General features: G+C 41.1%; 1 protein-coding gene across 1 annotated transcript in view; it reads right to left on the reverse strand.

Annotated features, from left to right (window-relative positions):
* LOC102376224 (piezo-type mechanosensitive ion channel component 2-like) overlaps positions 1-18,278 on the reverse strand; it is a 518,739-nt gene that overhangs the window by 192,824 nt on the left and 307,637 nt on the right. The window contains 2 exon segments of the mRNA XM_025212438.1: positions 13,754-13,967; positions 16,325-16,532. Coding sequence (XP_025068223.1) covers positions 13,754-13,967; positions 16,325-16,532 — 422 coding nt within the window.

Consider the following 18,278-nt stretch of genomic DNA (forward strand, 5'->3'; position numbering starts at 1 on the left):
GTGAAGTCTCCTCCTCCTGGTGTTCGTGGAGTCCTCCAACTTGGGCGGAAACCACTCAAGCTTTTTATACGGCTAGCAAGCCAATCACTAGCCGCCACGTGGGAATAATTTAGAACTAGCCAATGGTGGGGTACAAATTTGAATACGAATGGCGGGAACTCCTTGCAACGTGCATTTCTGTGCTGCAACAAAGAAATGCACCCTGCAAAGAAAGCTACTGGTGGCGGGAATTCTTTTGCACCGGGGTTCTCCTCTGCAGCAGAAAACTCCACCGTACAAAGAAGCTGCAATTTAGCGGGAACAATTTAGCAGTGCCGAAGCACTCACAAAACAAAAATCACACCCTTGGGTTGTGACACAAGGAAACTATGGTACTATGTCTTACTTCTGGGCAGGGCTATGGACATTTGTTCAGCACTTATGGGCCATAGCTGTGTGTTTATTTAGCAATACTAATATAAAATTAAAGAGTCAGAAGTTATCAGTATGCATACACTAGCTAGCCATAGGCAGTGGAAGGCCAGGCCTAATGGGGCTTAGCCCCCCCAAACTAATTTTTCAACAGTCAACAACAGCAGCAGCACCGTGGCGTTGCTGTCCCATAGTACCTGGTGCTGCTTGGTACCACTGCCATGCCACGTCCCGCCCCGCCACCGCAGTGCAGCACCCAGTGCCCCCGCTGGGCACTCCTCTGCGCATCAGCCCCGCAACAGCTCTCAGCTCTCCCACATAATATTTCTCCTGCCAGCCAGTATGTGATATATGGAGGCACATGCTCTAATATGAATAAACAAATCAATTATCATCATATGTCTGTGGTATATGTATATACCAGATCTGACTTCCACGAACTGCAGGTGGAGTTTTTGTCTTTGACTTCACTGGGAAGGGCATAGGGCCACTTTACATGCCTAAATGACCAAGTGAACATTAGGATATCAATTGTGTGTATATACATCTGATTTAGTCAAACATATTTTAGATTTATAATAGTCTATAAAAACTTTGAAAATCTGGTCCAAAATTTCTTTACAGGAACCCAGAAGAAGGATGCACCTTTCCCTTTTGTGGCAATATTCTGCTTGCTATTTAGTGATAGAAGAGGGGAAGGAAGTGGCTTGTAGCCAATGTTATGTCATGTAACAGTGACTGATTTTATGTCTACAATCCAAGCCTAGTTTCCGGATACAGCATATGTATCATTCTGAATGCCAAGACTTTCCCCCCCTCTCATTAATGAGAACCACCTGTGCAGAAGTCCAACCAACAAGCAGGTCTGCCAAAAAATTTACCAGTTTCAACCTTGCTCACCACTATAACAAAATGCAGCTTTGGAAATTGGTGTTTTCCATGTGCAGAATGTCATTGCTTTTCAACATCTTAGTATTTCTTTTGGTTTATGTCATTTTTAAGCTGAGTCTTATTTAGTGGTTCTCAATCTTTTCACATGCAGATCACCCCTTGTCAGACTTCAGGCACCCCTCCAAAACTTTTGTGAATTGAGTAGTACCCCATTTTAAAAACAAATTGATTTATTACAGGGCTTACCTCCTTGCAGAGTAGGCAGGCAGTGGGGGCAGGGGAGCAGCCAGCAGGAAGAGCCTGAGCCTGCCCTTTATTTGCTTATCTCCTCACACCTGAAGCCTGAGACTGCTTTTATCTGCTTAGCTCCGCCCTTATCTCCTCATATGGGTGGATCTAGGATTTTGAAAAGGGGGATGCAGACGGTGTGGTGCATCATCACATAGAACATAACATATTTTTCTCCAGTTAAAGAGAAACTAGAAGTGTTACTAATATGCTAGGGAGCTAGTGCTGTATTTTTCAGTTTAAGATCAAAGCAAAAACAATTATAACTGTATTGGAATGTGCACTAATTTGCTAGATTATACATTAAGTTTCAAAAACACAACAAACTAGGCAAAAATAGTCACAAGAGAGTATGTCATTAGTCCCATAATTATTATACTTAAATGTACTTCTCTTATTCAGATTCGTAAAACAAAATCTAGCCTTCTTGAGCATTTTGACTGCTTTCAATATTTCAATGTCAGTCATTTCTGAGTTATTAGCACACCTGAGTTAAGGTTCTTAGATAGAGTTAAAAACAGTCTGCAAGGCTATGGAATAGAAGAGAGATATTACTAGGAATGTGTAACAGACAGCAGAAGTCCTGAAAAAGATAGCTTGAATAGTGGAACATCAAGACCATTAAAAAGCACAGCGGGTCATTAACACCTGTGAAGTGGAGAGACATTTGCATGGATGTGGAAGATGATAATAAGCCATTAATAAGCATGGACAACAGACATTACACATAAACCAGTATAAGTGATTGGAAACTGGTTCAAATCTCTAACCCAATGAAGTTCAGTGCATATAAATCACTTCCAAAAGGGCTGAACCTGGTTTAAAATAAACCTTGATGGATGTAGTATCAGACTTAACTGATTTAGGTCAAATCAGTTTATTGAACTTCTGTCCCAGATCCTATAGCACACCAAGTAGCTCAAAATTCAAGAAGTATCCTATTACCTTGTTCAGAAATCGCATTTGCAGAGAGTTTTGCAGCACTAATATCACCAACCTTCAAGAAGTGCAGCCAAATCAAGCTCTTTCAAGGTATATCTACACTGCAGTCACTCCTGTACCTGCAGTGCAGATAGATAAGCTTTAAATAAGCTAGTTTGGGTACTGGTAGTGCTCTAGCCAGGCAGCACAAATCTCAACATGAGCTGCCAAACACACCTGAGAAGCTGGATAGATACGTATACTTGTGCCAAGTATCAGTCTGCTTCAGCTAGACTGGCTTTGGAACCCAAGTAAGCTAGAAGTGATGCAGTATAGACATACCATTAATTGCATGACCTTTGCTGAGTGGACCTCAAAGGAATCCCTTTGGATAAGTACTCAGAATTTTTGGTGTTTGTATTTCAGAGATGGAGAAGGAAATGTCTCAAGAACAAGCTTGTAATGTTTCTCGCTACATCTAGTATTTTCTCCTACAATTGGGCTGAAAACCTTGCTGAAGTTTCACCTTTGAAGCTTGCTAAAATGCAAGCAAAACTAAAAAGGATAGTTAACCAAACTGTTCCAGACTTAGAAGTTTCCCTTAGCACTCTGACCAGTTAATCTGCCATGCTGCTAATTAACTCCCCTTTCTGAGTTGTTTGTATTTAATGTAAATCTACATATTGTAGCAGTATTATCTTGTCTGTTCTAATTTTCCATGCTCATAACTAACTCTGCTGTGACATCACTTTCTGGAGCATTTTGGGCAGAATCCTAGTTGTGCTATAAATGCTAGACATGATAACTCAGCAATATAACATGGCTGTTTTGGCCAGTGGCATGCCTCTGGGAGAAAGAGGTTGTAGCTATTACGGCTGTGTGAAGCTTCGGTCACTGATTCAATTTGGCAGAAATTCAGCCCAATTCAGTGGCCAAATCTCTGAATCTGAATCGAATCAGAAGACCCTTTAATCTCTCTGAATTGGAACCCTCCACATCAATTCGGACAGATTAGAAGAGATTCGATGATTTGGACATAGACACAGTGGCAGTGGACCCAGAAGTGGACCAGAAGCACTTCCGGTCCACTTCCAGGTCCCCAAGAAGTGCATGGGGGACCCCCCTTCCTGCCACCCAGCTCAGTGACTGGTGACTTCTGGGCCGGGGGGGGGGGGCACCACTCCAGGACCACTGGACCACATCCAGGTCCACTACCCGCGCGCTCCTCAGTGGACCTGGAAGTGGACCAGAAGTACTTCTGGTCAACTTTCTGGTCCGCCACTAAGCATGCAGGCCCCCCCTGCACTCCTGTGGGACGCTCCATCTGCCCCACCAGGGCAAGATTCACAAGCCGCACCTGGTACCTCAAGGTATGTAGAAAAAACATTTAAAGCTGTGTCTATGGCCGAATCGCTGATTCTCCAAATCTGCATCGAATCTTCAGATTCGGCTGAATCGAATTGGGACAGTGATCTAAATCAATGAATCGAATCACTATCCCTGATTCAGGCCAAATCTGAATCAAATAAGGCCCGGTTCACACACCCCTAGTAACTATGTAGATCTTTCTGACTAGAAAAGACCAGCGTGAATTTCAGATGAACCTGGCCAAAAAAGTGAACTTGACCAACTTAAGCTATACTGTTCATGACAAATGAAACACAAAAAGTAAACAATCTGTGCAGAAAAATCTTACTTAGACTACTAAATATAAGACAATGCTTTCAAGTCCAAGCATCTGCCTAGGGCCCAGGCTGGCAGTCATGTGCCGCGCAAAATGTCTTCGCATGTCATGCTCGGCACGCGTGCTGGGGGTTGCTGACCCCTGACTTATACTGTAGGATTTCTCCCAAGCTATAGGATTGAATATATAGCCTTCCAAGTGGAAACTCTAAGTGATTTCTTAAAGAAAATAACAGGTTATACTCCTTTAAGCCCTACATGACTTCACAGCATTATTTTATTCAGTCCTAAGAGAAATCCTAGCCCACTGAAGTCAGTAGTAAAGCTCCCATAATGCTAGGGGTTTCACTCTATTTATGATGAGGGCGGTGCCAAGACACGCTCTCTGTGATTCAGTCCCCTGACTCAGGGGACACTGGTGGAGAGCACTTGCTGCTCCACCCTTTACATCATGTGAATTCACACGCACAGGACCCGTTCTATTTGGAACTCTAATACCACTGCAACTATTAGCTTTGTTCAATCATTGTGCTTAGAGAATTGCTTAGAGGATTGCAAGGACAAGATTGTGTCCAACACCAATATAAAAAGGATTCACAAGAGACAAATCTGGCATTGAAGTTCCACATGAGAGTACAGGCAGTTTTGCTAGTTTTTAAGTTATAAAGCTTGCATGATTGTGAGTGGCATTTTTCTGCTTTTTACTTCTGAACAATGGCCAAGCAACACACCACATTAATTTTAATCAACTGTATTCTGTGACTCAATTTCTCATGACCTCCTATGGAAGCATTCTAAAAACTTTCTGAGCAAAAGAAGTACAGCATTCTTGACTGTAATTCTATTTCACTGCCTCTTAAGAAAAATATAGAAGCACTGTAGCTCAGAAAATAGACAAGATAAGATTTTCCTTTTCCATATACAAATATCCTTGTTGAACAAATATAACTGTCTTTCTGTAACCTGTGCATATGACGTCTTGTCATTTAACTCTTGTAAGCGCCCAATTATTTGAACAAAGCAATGAGACATGCACAATCTCATCATATAGCACCTTCTGTGCATATTTAAGGAAAACTGTTTGCCATTTTATTGTCTACTAGTGAACTGCCCATCAAAAATGACGGGGTGGGGGGGAGGTAGGCGGGCTCTACGTCCAGCCCTGTGTCATCCCTCCCCCCTTGCCACTCTGAGTCCAGCCCTGAGCCAAACCCCCTGCTCTGTGTCCAGCCCCACACTACTCCTCCGCTCTGCATCTGTCCCCATGGCAGCCCTGCCCTTCTGCTCTGCACCAGGCCCCATGCCTGCCTCCCTCCCCACCTGGTGCCACCCACCGACCTGCACTGCCGCTGCTCTGCGTCCAACTGTACACCAACCAACCCCACATTTGGCCCTGCTCCACACTCCCCACTCTGCGTCCAGCCCCACGACACCCCCACCACTCCACATCCAGCCCTGTGCCACTCCCCCACACTGCTCCACGTCCAGCCCCACACCACCCCCACCCCTTGCTCTACATCCGGCCCCGTTCCATCCACTTCCCCTCCCACACCTCACTCTGTGTTTCCCTGGCCTGCTCCACTGCAGCCATGCCCTATCCATCATTCTTGATGGGCATTCTTGATGCAGCATTGGCTGGAGACACGGTCCACCAGAAGCCACGCCCCCCAAGAGCATTATGGACAGACAAACAGACATACAGACAGATGGACTAAGCCCTTTATATATACACAGAATTTTGGGATTAACCTCAGTATATGTAAAATAAAGTGATATGATTACTGACACAGTGGGAACAGATTGATATGGTCATTGGAAGGTGGTCAGAAATGAGACAATATGTCTTAGCTTTCCTTTTTCAAGTTAATAAAAATGTGTGTTTGGAAATTGGCCCATCAAAACACAGTCATTCATTTCATAGTTTCATAGTTTCATAGTTTCAGGGTCGGAAGGGACCTAATAGATCTTCTAGCCCGACCCCCCGCCAGGGCGGGAGAACAACCCAAAAAAATTTCGGATGTCCAATCTGTACCTCCTCTCCATCAACTTGTGCCCATTACTCCTTGTTATGCCAGCGGGGGCTAGGGGAAACAGCGTCTCCCCCAAACCCTTCTGGTTCCCCCTAGTGAGTTTATAGACGGTCACCAGGTCCCCCCTCAGCCTTCTCTTGTGGAGGCTGAATAGGTTCAGGTCCCGCAGTCTCTCACTGTAGGGTCTGCCCTGTTGTCCCCGGATCATGCGGGTGGCCCTCCTCTGGACCCTCTCCATGTTGTCCACATCCCTCCTGAAATGGGGCGCACAGAACTGGACACAATACTCCAGCTGCGGCCTGACCAGCGTCGCATAGAGGGGGAGGATCACCTCCCTGGCTCTACTCGAGATGCACCTGTGGATGCACGACAAGGTCCGGTTAGCCCTGCCAACCATGACCTCGCATTGTCGGCCCATGTTCATCTTGGAGTCAATAATGACACCAAGATCCCTTTCCGCCTCCGTGCTCTCAAGTAGGGAGTTCCCCATTGTATAAGTGTGCTGCTGGTTCCTACTACCCAAGTGCAGCACCCTGCACTTGTCCGTATTGAAACACATCCTGTTCCTGTTTGCCCACCCCTATAACCTATCCAGATCCTTCTGCAATCTCTCTCTCCCTGCTAGCGTGCTCACCTCCCCCCAAATTTTGGTGTCATCAGCGAATTTAAACAGGTTGCTTTCCACCCCAACATCAAGATCGCTGATGAAGAAATTGAACAGCGCAGGCCCCAGGACCGAGCCCTGGGGGACTCCACTACCCACCTCCCCCCAAGTCGAGTATGATCCATCCACCACCACCCTCTGAGTGCGACCCTTCAGCCAATCTGCAATCCATCTAACCGTGTAGGCATCTATGCCACAGTCGCCTAGTTTATTAATTAGGATGGGGTGAGAGACGGTGTCAAAGGCCTTGCTGAAGTCCAGAAAGACTACATCCACCGCGACACCTGCGTCCATGGCCTTTGTGACCTGATCATAAAAGGCGATCAGGTTGGTCTGACATGATCTCCCCCTAATAAATCCATGCTGATTGCCCCTGAGCATCATTTCTGATGCCGGCCCATCACAAATGTGCTCCTTGATGATCTTCTCAAAGAGTTTCCCCAGGATTGAGGTAAGACTGACATAAAAGATGTAAACAGAATCTTGATTTCTAGTATTTAATTTTACATTTAAGGGAGGAATAGTTTGTCCTCACTGTTTCCCTTTCCATCTCCCACCCCCTTCCACCTATATTTGCTGTACAAGATTTCTTCTCTCCAATTGTTCTGGAAATGCCTCGTGTGACAGAGAACTAGAGGGGCTAGATAGGATTCCTCAAGTCAATGCATGCTACATGTACCTGGGCTATTTGAGTCAATGTGAAGAGATATAAAACACTCTCATCCTTCAAAACATTTTGTTGTTTTGGCTGGTCCAATGAATAGGAAAGTGAGCACTGAAATACCTCCCTTATCACAGGATCTACTCATTGCATTAGGCTTATTCTCCTTCAAAGGTTTTGGTCACTAGAAGAATGAAGCTAGAATATATGACTCAACTCATGCAAGAGAAAATGAAATGTTTTTTATCCAAACACATATATGTACGTGTATAAATGTATATAGTATATACATGTGTATACATTTTATTTTCATATATACACACACGTACACATATGTATATTACATACATGTACAACCATATGTGTATATGTATGTGTACATGTATATGTGTGTATACACACACACACACACACACACACACACACACACACACATATATAAATAAAATCACCACAGGACATTCTGAATTTCACTTTCTGTTTTTCTCGAGTTCCTATCCAGTATATAGTTAGAGAAGATGACAGAAATGTGTATGAATAACAAAGTTTACTGAAGTAACACTGATTTAATAGTATACTAAGCCACACTCCTGATAAAAAGATTACTGCTCTTTTTGTATGACTACATGATATAAAACTGATTAGATGCAGAATTTTCCTCTCTTTAACACATATTGACATTGTATTATAAACTAAGTTAGTGGCTTTGCATTGCCTTCAGTTCATAGCTTATTGTCCTCTTTCACACCTGTGTTTCTTCCTGTTTTTAACTCAATTCTTATCTAAATGGCCTCCATCCTCTTCTCCACCCTCCAGCCTTAACACTCCATTTGTTAATGTCTACAAGGAAACGTTCAGTAACTGCCAGCTGATGATGTCCAAGGGGCTTGGTAATAAGTGGGAAAAACTAAGACTGAGTGAGAAAGAACTGGAGATCAGATTTTCTGCCACAGCCTTTATCTGCTTGACATAGCAGGGTAAAGGCAGTTGTCAAAAGCAGATAGCGGATACCTGACTCTCTTCAGAGTTCCATTCCAAACTCAATCCCAGTTAGAGCGTAATGCTCTGCTTTAAGTTAGACCTGCTGGCAAAAATCCCTTGAGAACCATCTCTCAGCTGGAAAGAGATGCACTGCAGTCCACTTCTGCCATTCCACTCACTATACTGGAGGCTGCAGAAAGGTGATGTAAGAGCCAGCCCTGTCATCCTTACAGCTGTCAGAAATTCCCAGATACCAGGAGGGTCCCGAACTAGCAAACTAGCAAACCAGTGCAGCTTCTGTTACTGTAGTACTGGGTAGTGTAACAGGATTAGAAACAAGTGTAGGAATTTGACTGTAGATAGTTTAGCTCCCTCAGTATATGACTTATTATTGTAGCTTATGAATTGCTTGGAGCGGCAACTGCATTTTTATTGTGGTTGAAAAGTGTTTAATACCTTTCAGGCTCTACTCAAATCCAAATATTAAAAAATGTAACATCAAAATAAAATATTCAAGGACCCTAATATTTAGCCAGGAGATATTAGATCTTAGGATAGAATATTCATGAAGAATATTCATTGTTAATATAACATTTAGAAATCATACTATTAATTGCGTATCCCAACAGCAAATAAATGAATCCTAAATAGTAGGGAGACTTATCCTGTCCTTACTTGTGGCAGATGAAAACCTATGGCAAAACATTTCCAAAGAATGGAATTATTCAGAACAGCACATGCCTTGGGCTACCTCATAGTTTGGATAAAACAGGTAAGAGATAATCATAATGGCAAGGACAAGTATGGCTTTTGTCAACAGGAGACTGAACTTGCATTTGCAAGCTGTTAGCAAAACAACCAACCCTTTAGAAAAAAAAAAAAAGAGATGTAATACTTTGAGGAAGTTACAGAAGCAATTAGATCTAAATAATATTAGCAGTGTCTTGAATTCTGTTACATTACATTGTTGACATGAATCTCTGTTGAAAAATTAGTGTAATATGAAAGACATTCTGTTGCTCTCAGACAGGGTAAAACCTGATGTTTAAAGCCAGAAATGGCTCAGAGGCAAGAGAAATATTCCCACTCTACTGGAAAAAAGAGACTTCTAGACAGGAGATCCACTCCGTGTATGGTCTACAGGACAGCTCTGCAATTAGTCATGGTAGCATTCCACTCTTCAGGACACACAGGCATCTAAATTTGGTCATCTACCTGGCATTTTTTTGGTTGTGTAGGTCTCAAAAAATCCATGTATGTGCAGACTGGCATTCTATGCACAGCCCTATCCTCCTGGACAATTCTGTTATTGAGTTAGCATACACAATAGTGGCTAAGACCAATAAGCAAGTCCTTTGTGGATGTGTAGAGGCTTTAGATGCCTAAAAATGGAGTTGGCCAAAACCCATGACTACTGAACTCAGACTAAGGATGGTCACTGTGTGTCTTTCACTTCCCAGCACAGCACTCAAACCACCACAGCAAAAGTTAGGCCTCTTTTTCCCACCCTTCTCCAGGGCTCCATTTTAAGCTAAGCCTCTAACATAGCCATTGGAAAATATGAATGGAGACAGTGCAAAGGGAAAAGTTTTTGCCCTAAATGGGGACAAGGGCCAGGTCTAGAAAACAGGGACCCTCTCTTCCAGACCAGCAGCCACATCACTGGACCATATAGGGCCCTCTGGCTTTCTCCCTCTCTCATGGCCTCATGTATCTCCCACAAAATTACCTCATAACTTGCCAAGGGCCAAGAGTACTCTAGCCACAGAGTTATTTGAGGGGAAAGATGAAGGGTCTTTCTCTTTTTGTAACCAGAGCAGAGGAACAATCTGGTATGTACATAGCCATCCAAAAGTCTAGAGCTATGCATGCAGACTAGAAAGCTAACCAGTATATACATGGTGGTTTTGAGACATGCTTGACCAAAAATACCCTGTAGAAGAAAAAATCTAGACACCTAGGTGTCCAGGCTTACTTTCACAGGCAAGAGGAGGACTGAAATAGGGTAAAAGGCAGGTATAGGTTTTATGCAACATGAATCTACAAGTCTGTGACATTGAAAAGGGCTTTCAGTTAGGATGATATATACATTTAAAAATAAAAATAAAATGATGGATAAAGACCACAAAGGCCTTTCCATTCAGAGAGGGCCTTTATATTGAATGCACAAACAGATTTCATGACAGAGTTTAATGGGCCTTTTATGCAGAATCAGGACCTGCAGGTATATGGTCTCAGAAAATGTTCTGCATGATTTTAAAACTTATTCTTAAAGGAAAAAAAAACACAAAAACCTAGCAAATTAATTTGCGAGAAGACATATTCCAACTCAGGGCTTTCCAACTGGCAGACCATGAGTGGTTAAGCTGTGACCTCCAGATGCCTACTGGGCTACCACTCCCCACTGCCCTGGCTGCAAGAGTAGAGGATAGTAGACACATTATCAATGCATCACATTTCTGGTAGGATGGGAAATGCTTCAATACTTTTCCTGCACTATTCCAATTCATCTGTATAATTTCCTTCCACTCCCTTATCCACAGCTTATACAATACCTAGGCTGCCTTCTTTAATGCCATTTTTGTGTCTTCCTCCCTCCCACCCACCCACAGTCCTGCACCTCCATTCTACAACCATGGAGAACCACTACCTCTCTTGATTCAGACCTCTCCTAAACACATTTTTTCTCAGCAGCCCATCAATGTCAATCTACCAAAAAAAGAACTCTGATTAAAAAGAGAAATAAATACAAGCACAACTTTGAAATTAAACCCTCTTCTATTTGCTTGTGATCTCTTACATATGACTGACTGTGTAATTAAGAATGGCAGCCCACAAGGAGTGCAGCCTCTGGACACCCACCCAGCTACCGTTCCCCCTACTGCTGTGGCTACAGCAGCAGCCAGAGGCCCCAAGCTTTCCCTCCAGCCCTGATTTAGCGCATAGGCTCCTTCAAATTATGTCATGTATTCTCTCTCTGGCATATAACATCACTTATATTAATAGCCCTGAATATATAAAAAATTATGATTTTTGTCAACAAAAGTGTATAAGATCAGACAAGATTCTAAAGCCTAAGCCTCAAAATTTTTGCCCAAATTGTAAAACTGCTTTGAATCTTTACTAGGATATTTTACTCTTGTATATTCTTATTCTAAAACTGAATGAAGAGGGGGGTAGTTATTCTTGGTACTTTTAATTTGTATGGATACTCTAAAATAATGAGAAATATGAACAAAAATATCCCAAATTATTCCATGTAATACACACAATATTGAGCTTTTCAAGCATTACATCGTGAAGAATCTTATAGAATTTACTTTATAAGTAAAATTCTATTGGGAAGAAAGTAAAGTCATATTAGTTACAAAAACATTTAGTGCCAGCTAACTAACTGCAAACTTTCTGCAGTGCTTCTGTTTGGATTAGATGCATATGAAAAAACCAGACTGTTTATAAATATATGAATTTCAAGGGTACCTTTCTGATTTAGGCAATAAAATACAATTGTAGACATTATGGACTAGAGAATAATGTTACCCAGAGTTAAAATGTGTTGCTGCAGGAGATCATTCTTGAGGCCAAATCATGGTCCATACTTATTCAAAGGGAATTTTGAAGTCCATTACAGCTATTTTCCCTCTACTAAGTAATTTAAAAAGAAGGAACAGAACGTTTCTGTCTGCTTGAGACTACTTTCCTTTCTCTACGTCTTGAAAGAGGTAATTAGCAGTGTTAGTCTTAAGTTCAGCAGAAGGCATCATGGTCATGTCTCCCCAAACTACCTGGTCTATACGGGTGCCACAGATGTACTCATTCATGTTCTAACTAGAATTGATCGGGGCAGACTTGATTAATCGAGTTTGCTCCATCTTCTAACTAGAATGCTCCAGCATTGCCTCTCTGTCAGGTGTATTAAACACCCCTCCAAAATGGCTGTGGAGGCGCTTTATCCAAACCTCATTGAATGAGCTTTAGATAAAGCATCCCATGGCCATTTTGAAACACACAGGGGCTCAATACACATAACAGTGAGCCATTTTAAGTAAGAGCGACTGTCTGGGAACCACTTGAATTAAAACACAATTTCCCGCCGCCCCAAGTATGTGTACAGTATAAGCAGCCTAAAGTGCCACATTGCTGTGCCTTCTGCCTAGGTTATGAAAATTCACAATTTCCTATACTGGCCTCTAGATGGCAAAAAGAACCTAACTGTAAGAATCTCTTTTCTGATTTACTTGTGAAGATTTATATTTCTTGTACAATATGTCTACTTAAATCATCCTCCTAAGGGCAGCAGCCCCAACATTACAAAACAACTCTATTAATCTATAGTAAATAAACATCAAAGATTTAATGCCAGAAACAGAATGAATATACTAACTACTGTAACACAACATATATAGGAGTGTTAGACTATTTTTCACTCAAGTTAAAACAGAAAAATCTTATTTATTCTGAAATATCCAATGTCCTTTCACTTATACACACTACAGACAGCTAAAAAATTGAAGGCCTTTAACTTAATAAATGGTAGGGGAACTAAACATTTTTATCATAAAAGCAATCTGACATAATAATTTTGATAATACAACTAGTGACCAACTAGATGATTCTGTGAGTTGATCTCTTTTTTTTTTTTAATCCCCTTGCATATTCGAAAGGGTAGCTCAAAGTACTTCCTATAGATATTTATCACACAAGTAACTGCAGATCCAAGCATATTGTGTCTTGATCCAAGTGGTCTGGTTGTTTGTATATCTCCAAAAGTAAGGGCACTTGCAATTTGCCTAATATCATGCAAAGTAGTCAATAATATCCATAAACTCCTGGGTAGTTGCCAGAGCAGCCTTCTAGTTCAAAGTGAAAAAAACCAGAATAGCAGCAACACACATACATTCTTTGCCATTCAAGAAGGGTTCGTGGAAGGCTTTTTATTTTTTGTGAGGGGTGAGGAAGTGATGGTGTGTACACATTGTCATTCCCTCAGATATCTGGCTTCTCTTTCACATACGCAGAGTTTGCACCATGGTCCAAGCATCACTCCCTAGGGCCTATCCAATGTATATCGTGTTTTGACTTTCAAAGGATGCACAAAGATTTTTCTGGTATTATCATCATAAAAAATCATGTTGGTTATTATGTGGAAGAACAACTGCAACATGTATCAATAGAAAAGTGCACTGTTTGTGTTTAATTAAATAAAGTAGACATTGCACTTACCTTGCATAGAAATCACCTGGTGGAACAACTTCCTGAAAGAACTGTAACTGGTACAGATAAAGTCCAATCAAGTGCCCCGCACTGAATATAGCCATTAATACACACAGACAGCTGAATATCAGCGGATCAAATACTTGGCAACAGGACCACCATGTACAGAGTCCCAAAAACACAAAGAAATACACAGCTGAGGTCAAAGATGGCAACATCATACCTGGAAGAACAAAAATCAAGGGCACTTGTAAAATAATGGTGTAAAAAATAATTTACTAGCCCTAAAGCATGATATAGTGGTCATTATAACAATTTAAGAATTGCATCCCTATGATGTTGTTAGATAAACTTTTGCAACCATCACTTTTAGAAATTTGCATCCTATTTCTAATCTAATTTGTCTGCTTTCTACTTCCAACCATTGCATTATGTTCTACAATCATTGGTTCTTTTAAGTTGCAATCAAGTTAACTCTTTTTTTTTCTTGATCAAACTAAATGGATTGAATTTCTTTAGTCTTTAGTCAAACCCAGATTTGGCCTATGAATTCATGTCATCCAGCCCCTGGTACAGTCCCCGGGTCTCAGAGTAGACCTATGGGCTGCACACAACATGAGCAGGACTGGCTCTGTGCACAGAGTTTGGGACCCATGTCACATGCAGCGACTGCCCTGGCCACTCTCCGACCTGTGCTACACTGGGCACCATGTGGGATCCTGGATCAGCCACACTGGGTACTTACTATATGTGTCATGGATCCTAGAACAGCTGGGGCAGTCGTCATGTGCATTAGGTCCCAGAGCAGGTGCCATGGGCACTGGATCCAGCCTGTGCTAGGGGATGGGGTGAGAGAGGGTGGCTGCTTTGTGGGCCTGATCTGCCCATGGACTGGCTCCATACCATTCATCTGGCCTGTGAGGCCAGATGATTTTTACACCCCTGCTATAAGGTATGATTTTCTGACATCTGATCATTCTTGACTGTGCTTTAATTGGTTGTGTTCTAATTTTAGAACATAATTTTTTGAACTGTACACATAAGAGTGGGTCACAGTAATTGGGGTTAGGGGCTAGGTACAGACAGTCAAAAAGCACGAGGCTGAATAAATTCAAGCTTTGCAGGTTAGTCTAAGCTGTGTAGACTGAACCAATAAGCAGGTGAACAGACATTCACTTTTGATTCCAGAAATGCAGCCACATACCTGCAGTGCCCCAAGCCAGAAGCTGGCAGGGGGGTGGGGGGGGAGGGAGGAAGGGGTAGAGAACACCTCCCCACTCAGCCGGCACAAACGGATTGGGCAAAGACTAGACCAGCCACCCTGTGAGGAGGTTTTTTTAGAGGGAGGTACAAAGCATCCTGTGATGCTAGGGGACTGAGAGTTAACTTGAATCTGGAGGGGATCTGGGACAGAAGTTCAAGAAACTAATTTAACCTAAATTAGTTAAGTTCCTTATTACATTCATCCAGGTTTATCTTAAACTGGTTTTGGCCATTTTGGAAGTGGCTTACGTGCACTGAATTTCTGTTGTGTTACAGATTTGAAAAAGTTCCAATCACTTATACCAGTTTATGTGTTATTTACAGAAGTAATGCCATCTCCTTTCTCAACCCCCTATTTACCTATCTGTGGACTGCATGCAACCTCTTGGCTATAGCATGGCACTTGGATCTCATATTCAGCTGGGTTTCTATCACCAACCTTTAGCTCTTTTCAGTGTTAAAGAATTACACGTACAGTGCCAAGCTTGTAAATGTGATCTGTATTTTTCACCTCAGATGTATGACCATGTCTTAAACTGTATTAAAGCACATATTTTGTTTGAATATGTGTCAACCTTACCAAATGATCTGCATTTGTCTCTGTAACTACTTGGCCCCATCATTTATGACTTAACCTGTTTTTTGCCATCTATACACTTTACAGGGAATGCTTTCCTATTTTCTTTTACATCAGGGACAAAGAAATTGAACAATATATTTGTTCAAGGACATATTTCTCAAAGACCCTACTGCTGGGATGATGTTTTCTCATTTACAATTCCTTTTCATGCTCTATCAATTAACTAGTCGTAAAGTATTTTTATGCATAATACCGATTCTATATAGTTTTTTTTTTTAAACAAGTTTCACTTGGGACAAATGTTACATGGGACTTACAGACATCTAAGTGTACTATATCAATAATTTCGCCTTTATCAATTGAGCTTGTTCAACACTATTTGTGACTCACCAGTAAGGAGTTTTTGTTTTGTTTTATTTTCATGTCATGTGACTGAGGCCACACAATCTATTAATTCATATCCCATTTGTCTACAGGATGTAACCTTTCATCAGTTGGTCACAGCAATGACTGTAAAAGTAATATACTCAATGATAGGGCCTCACAAAACTAGTACAAAAATTAAGCAATTCAATATCTTTCTGTGCTTGCCAAAAGGTTAATTTAAATAAAATCAGCAGCAATTTCTTTTCCTTCAAAATTTCCATGGTTACTCCCCCAGGTGCCAAGGTGTTGAAAATTCATTTGTTAAATGCATAATCTGATAGACTCGTGAGGACCTTTTCAAAAGCACCAACCTGTTGAACCAAGTAAAATTGTCACAACAACTTTTCCAGCGGTGGTTATAATGTTGCCAATTAACTCTTTCAGTTTAGAGGCCAATGAGGCAATTCTACGCAGTAGTTTTAATTTTGTGGTTTCTTCAAATTCTTCCCCATCACAGCCTTCAACATCCAAATCTTCATATATCAATGCATCATCTGGCTCTAACTTTTCCCTTCCAGCCTATGGAAAAGAGACCAATGTGATAAGAAACAATGTACCTCTATCATATAAGTTCTTTGGCAATATCATTTTATAGCATTACAATCATAAAACAATTAAAAGAAAGAGTTATGACAGTCATAATGAAAGCTCCCACCTTTTTTCTTAGAGAAAAGATATTAAGAAATATCTGTCTGTGATTTTATTCCCCTGATGTCTATAGGTTTCTCTGGCAGCTGGCAATATTTCCAGCTGCATGTATCTCTACACAAACAGTAAAAGCCTCCATAACATTTTCAGGTTCTGACCAAGGAAACTAGTCGTTTAAAAATTGGATAGCTTTGCACTAGACCAATCAAATCAAATTTTTTGGGTCAATTTCACCAAAACAGTCTCCCAACACGCCAATGGCAGCCAACTGTGACAATCCACATTTCCATTTCCGTTTTGAAACACCTGAACTGCTGTCCTCCTTTGTTATGCCTATTAAAGTACAGTGTTATTTCCATTATCTACATATATTATTTTCTTATACCTTTCCAGAATGCTAAAATTATACATCCTCCAATTGCAAAGGGCGTCAAAGAGAAAGCCTGGAGTGAAATGTGTATGTATGTGTTTTGGGTGTGTAAACACAGAATAAAAACAGCTGTGGTTAGGACAGCAGCTCAGTGATTGTAGATGAAAAGATTGAGATATACAGGGAAGGTTAAGGAAAGAGAGACAGGGCCTTGGAGGATAAATGGAAGGGAGAGAATATGGGAAATACAGAGGGGGGAAGAATAAAATAATATAAGATCAAAGGTAAAGGGAAAGGCAAGTTTGGAATAGTTAAGTGGCAATTAAACAATGAAAACAGGAGGGAAATTCAATTAAAGAATGAAGAACAGGGAAGGAAGAAAACAAAACGGAGGCATGATAGGTAAAGATTTTTGTGGGTGATATCTTTTATTGAACCAACTGTATGGAGGGATAGACTATGTGACAGGAAAGCAATTTATTAGTAATTCAGAGAGAAAGAAAGGTGTGTATCTTTGGAGGTGGAGCAGAATACAAGTGTAATATTATAGAAACTTTTCAGAAGAATATGAATAGGAAGAATAGAAATCTCATGTTTATCAGCAGCAGTTGGCACTAACAAATTAAACACTCTTGCCTGGGAAGACTACACTGGAAACTGTTGAACTGTTATCCCTCTGAGTATATAACTCTACAAAATTCTTCATTGTAATTTTCTTACATAGATTCCCTAAGGAAATGAAATTCTCTCCGGTTTCCGCATTAACATTGCACAGAAAAAGTCTGTTCTATCCAGAGAGTATATACAATGAAATATATATTAAATGTAATAGTGATGATCTGGGAAATCCTTCCTTCTCTTTAGATATATCCAGCTGTTTTACTAACCATGTCCATTACAAATGGAGTCTGTTGGCATCATAACTAGTATATTTCCACTTAGTCATCACCACAGTGTACTCGCATGACTTTCAACAAACATGTTTAATAGCTCTAGAAAACAAGGCAATAACTGAGTTGCTGTGGTGCACATATTTTGTAGGCATGTTGTAAGGTGTTCGGCACTGAGATGAATGCTATCATCTGCTGCCTTGCTAGATCTCATGTAGAGAGAGCTCTCCAGTTGATGGTACTTTATTTAAATAATTAACCACAAAACAACAATGCACTTTGGCTAAATGATGCCTACTATTTGTATTATCACCACCACTATATCATTATATTGATGGGAAAGCCACAGGAAAGAGT

This window comes from Alligator sinensis, unplaced genomic scaffold (assembly GCF_000455745.1).
Source record: "Alligator sinensis unplaced genomic scaffold, ASM45574v1 scaffold480_1, whole genome shotgun sequence".
Taxonomy (NCBI): Eukaryota; Metazoa; Chordata; order Crocodylia; family Alligatoridae; genus Alligator; species Alligator sinensis.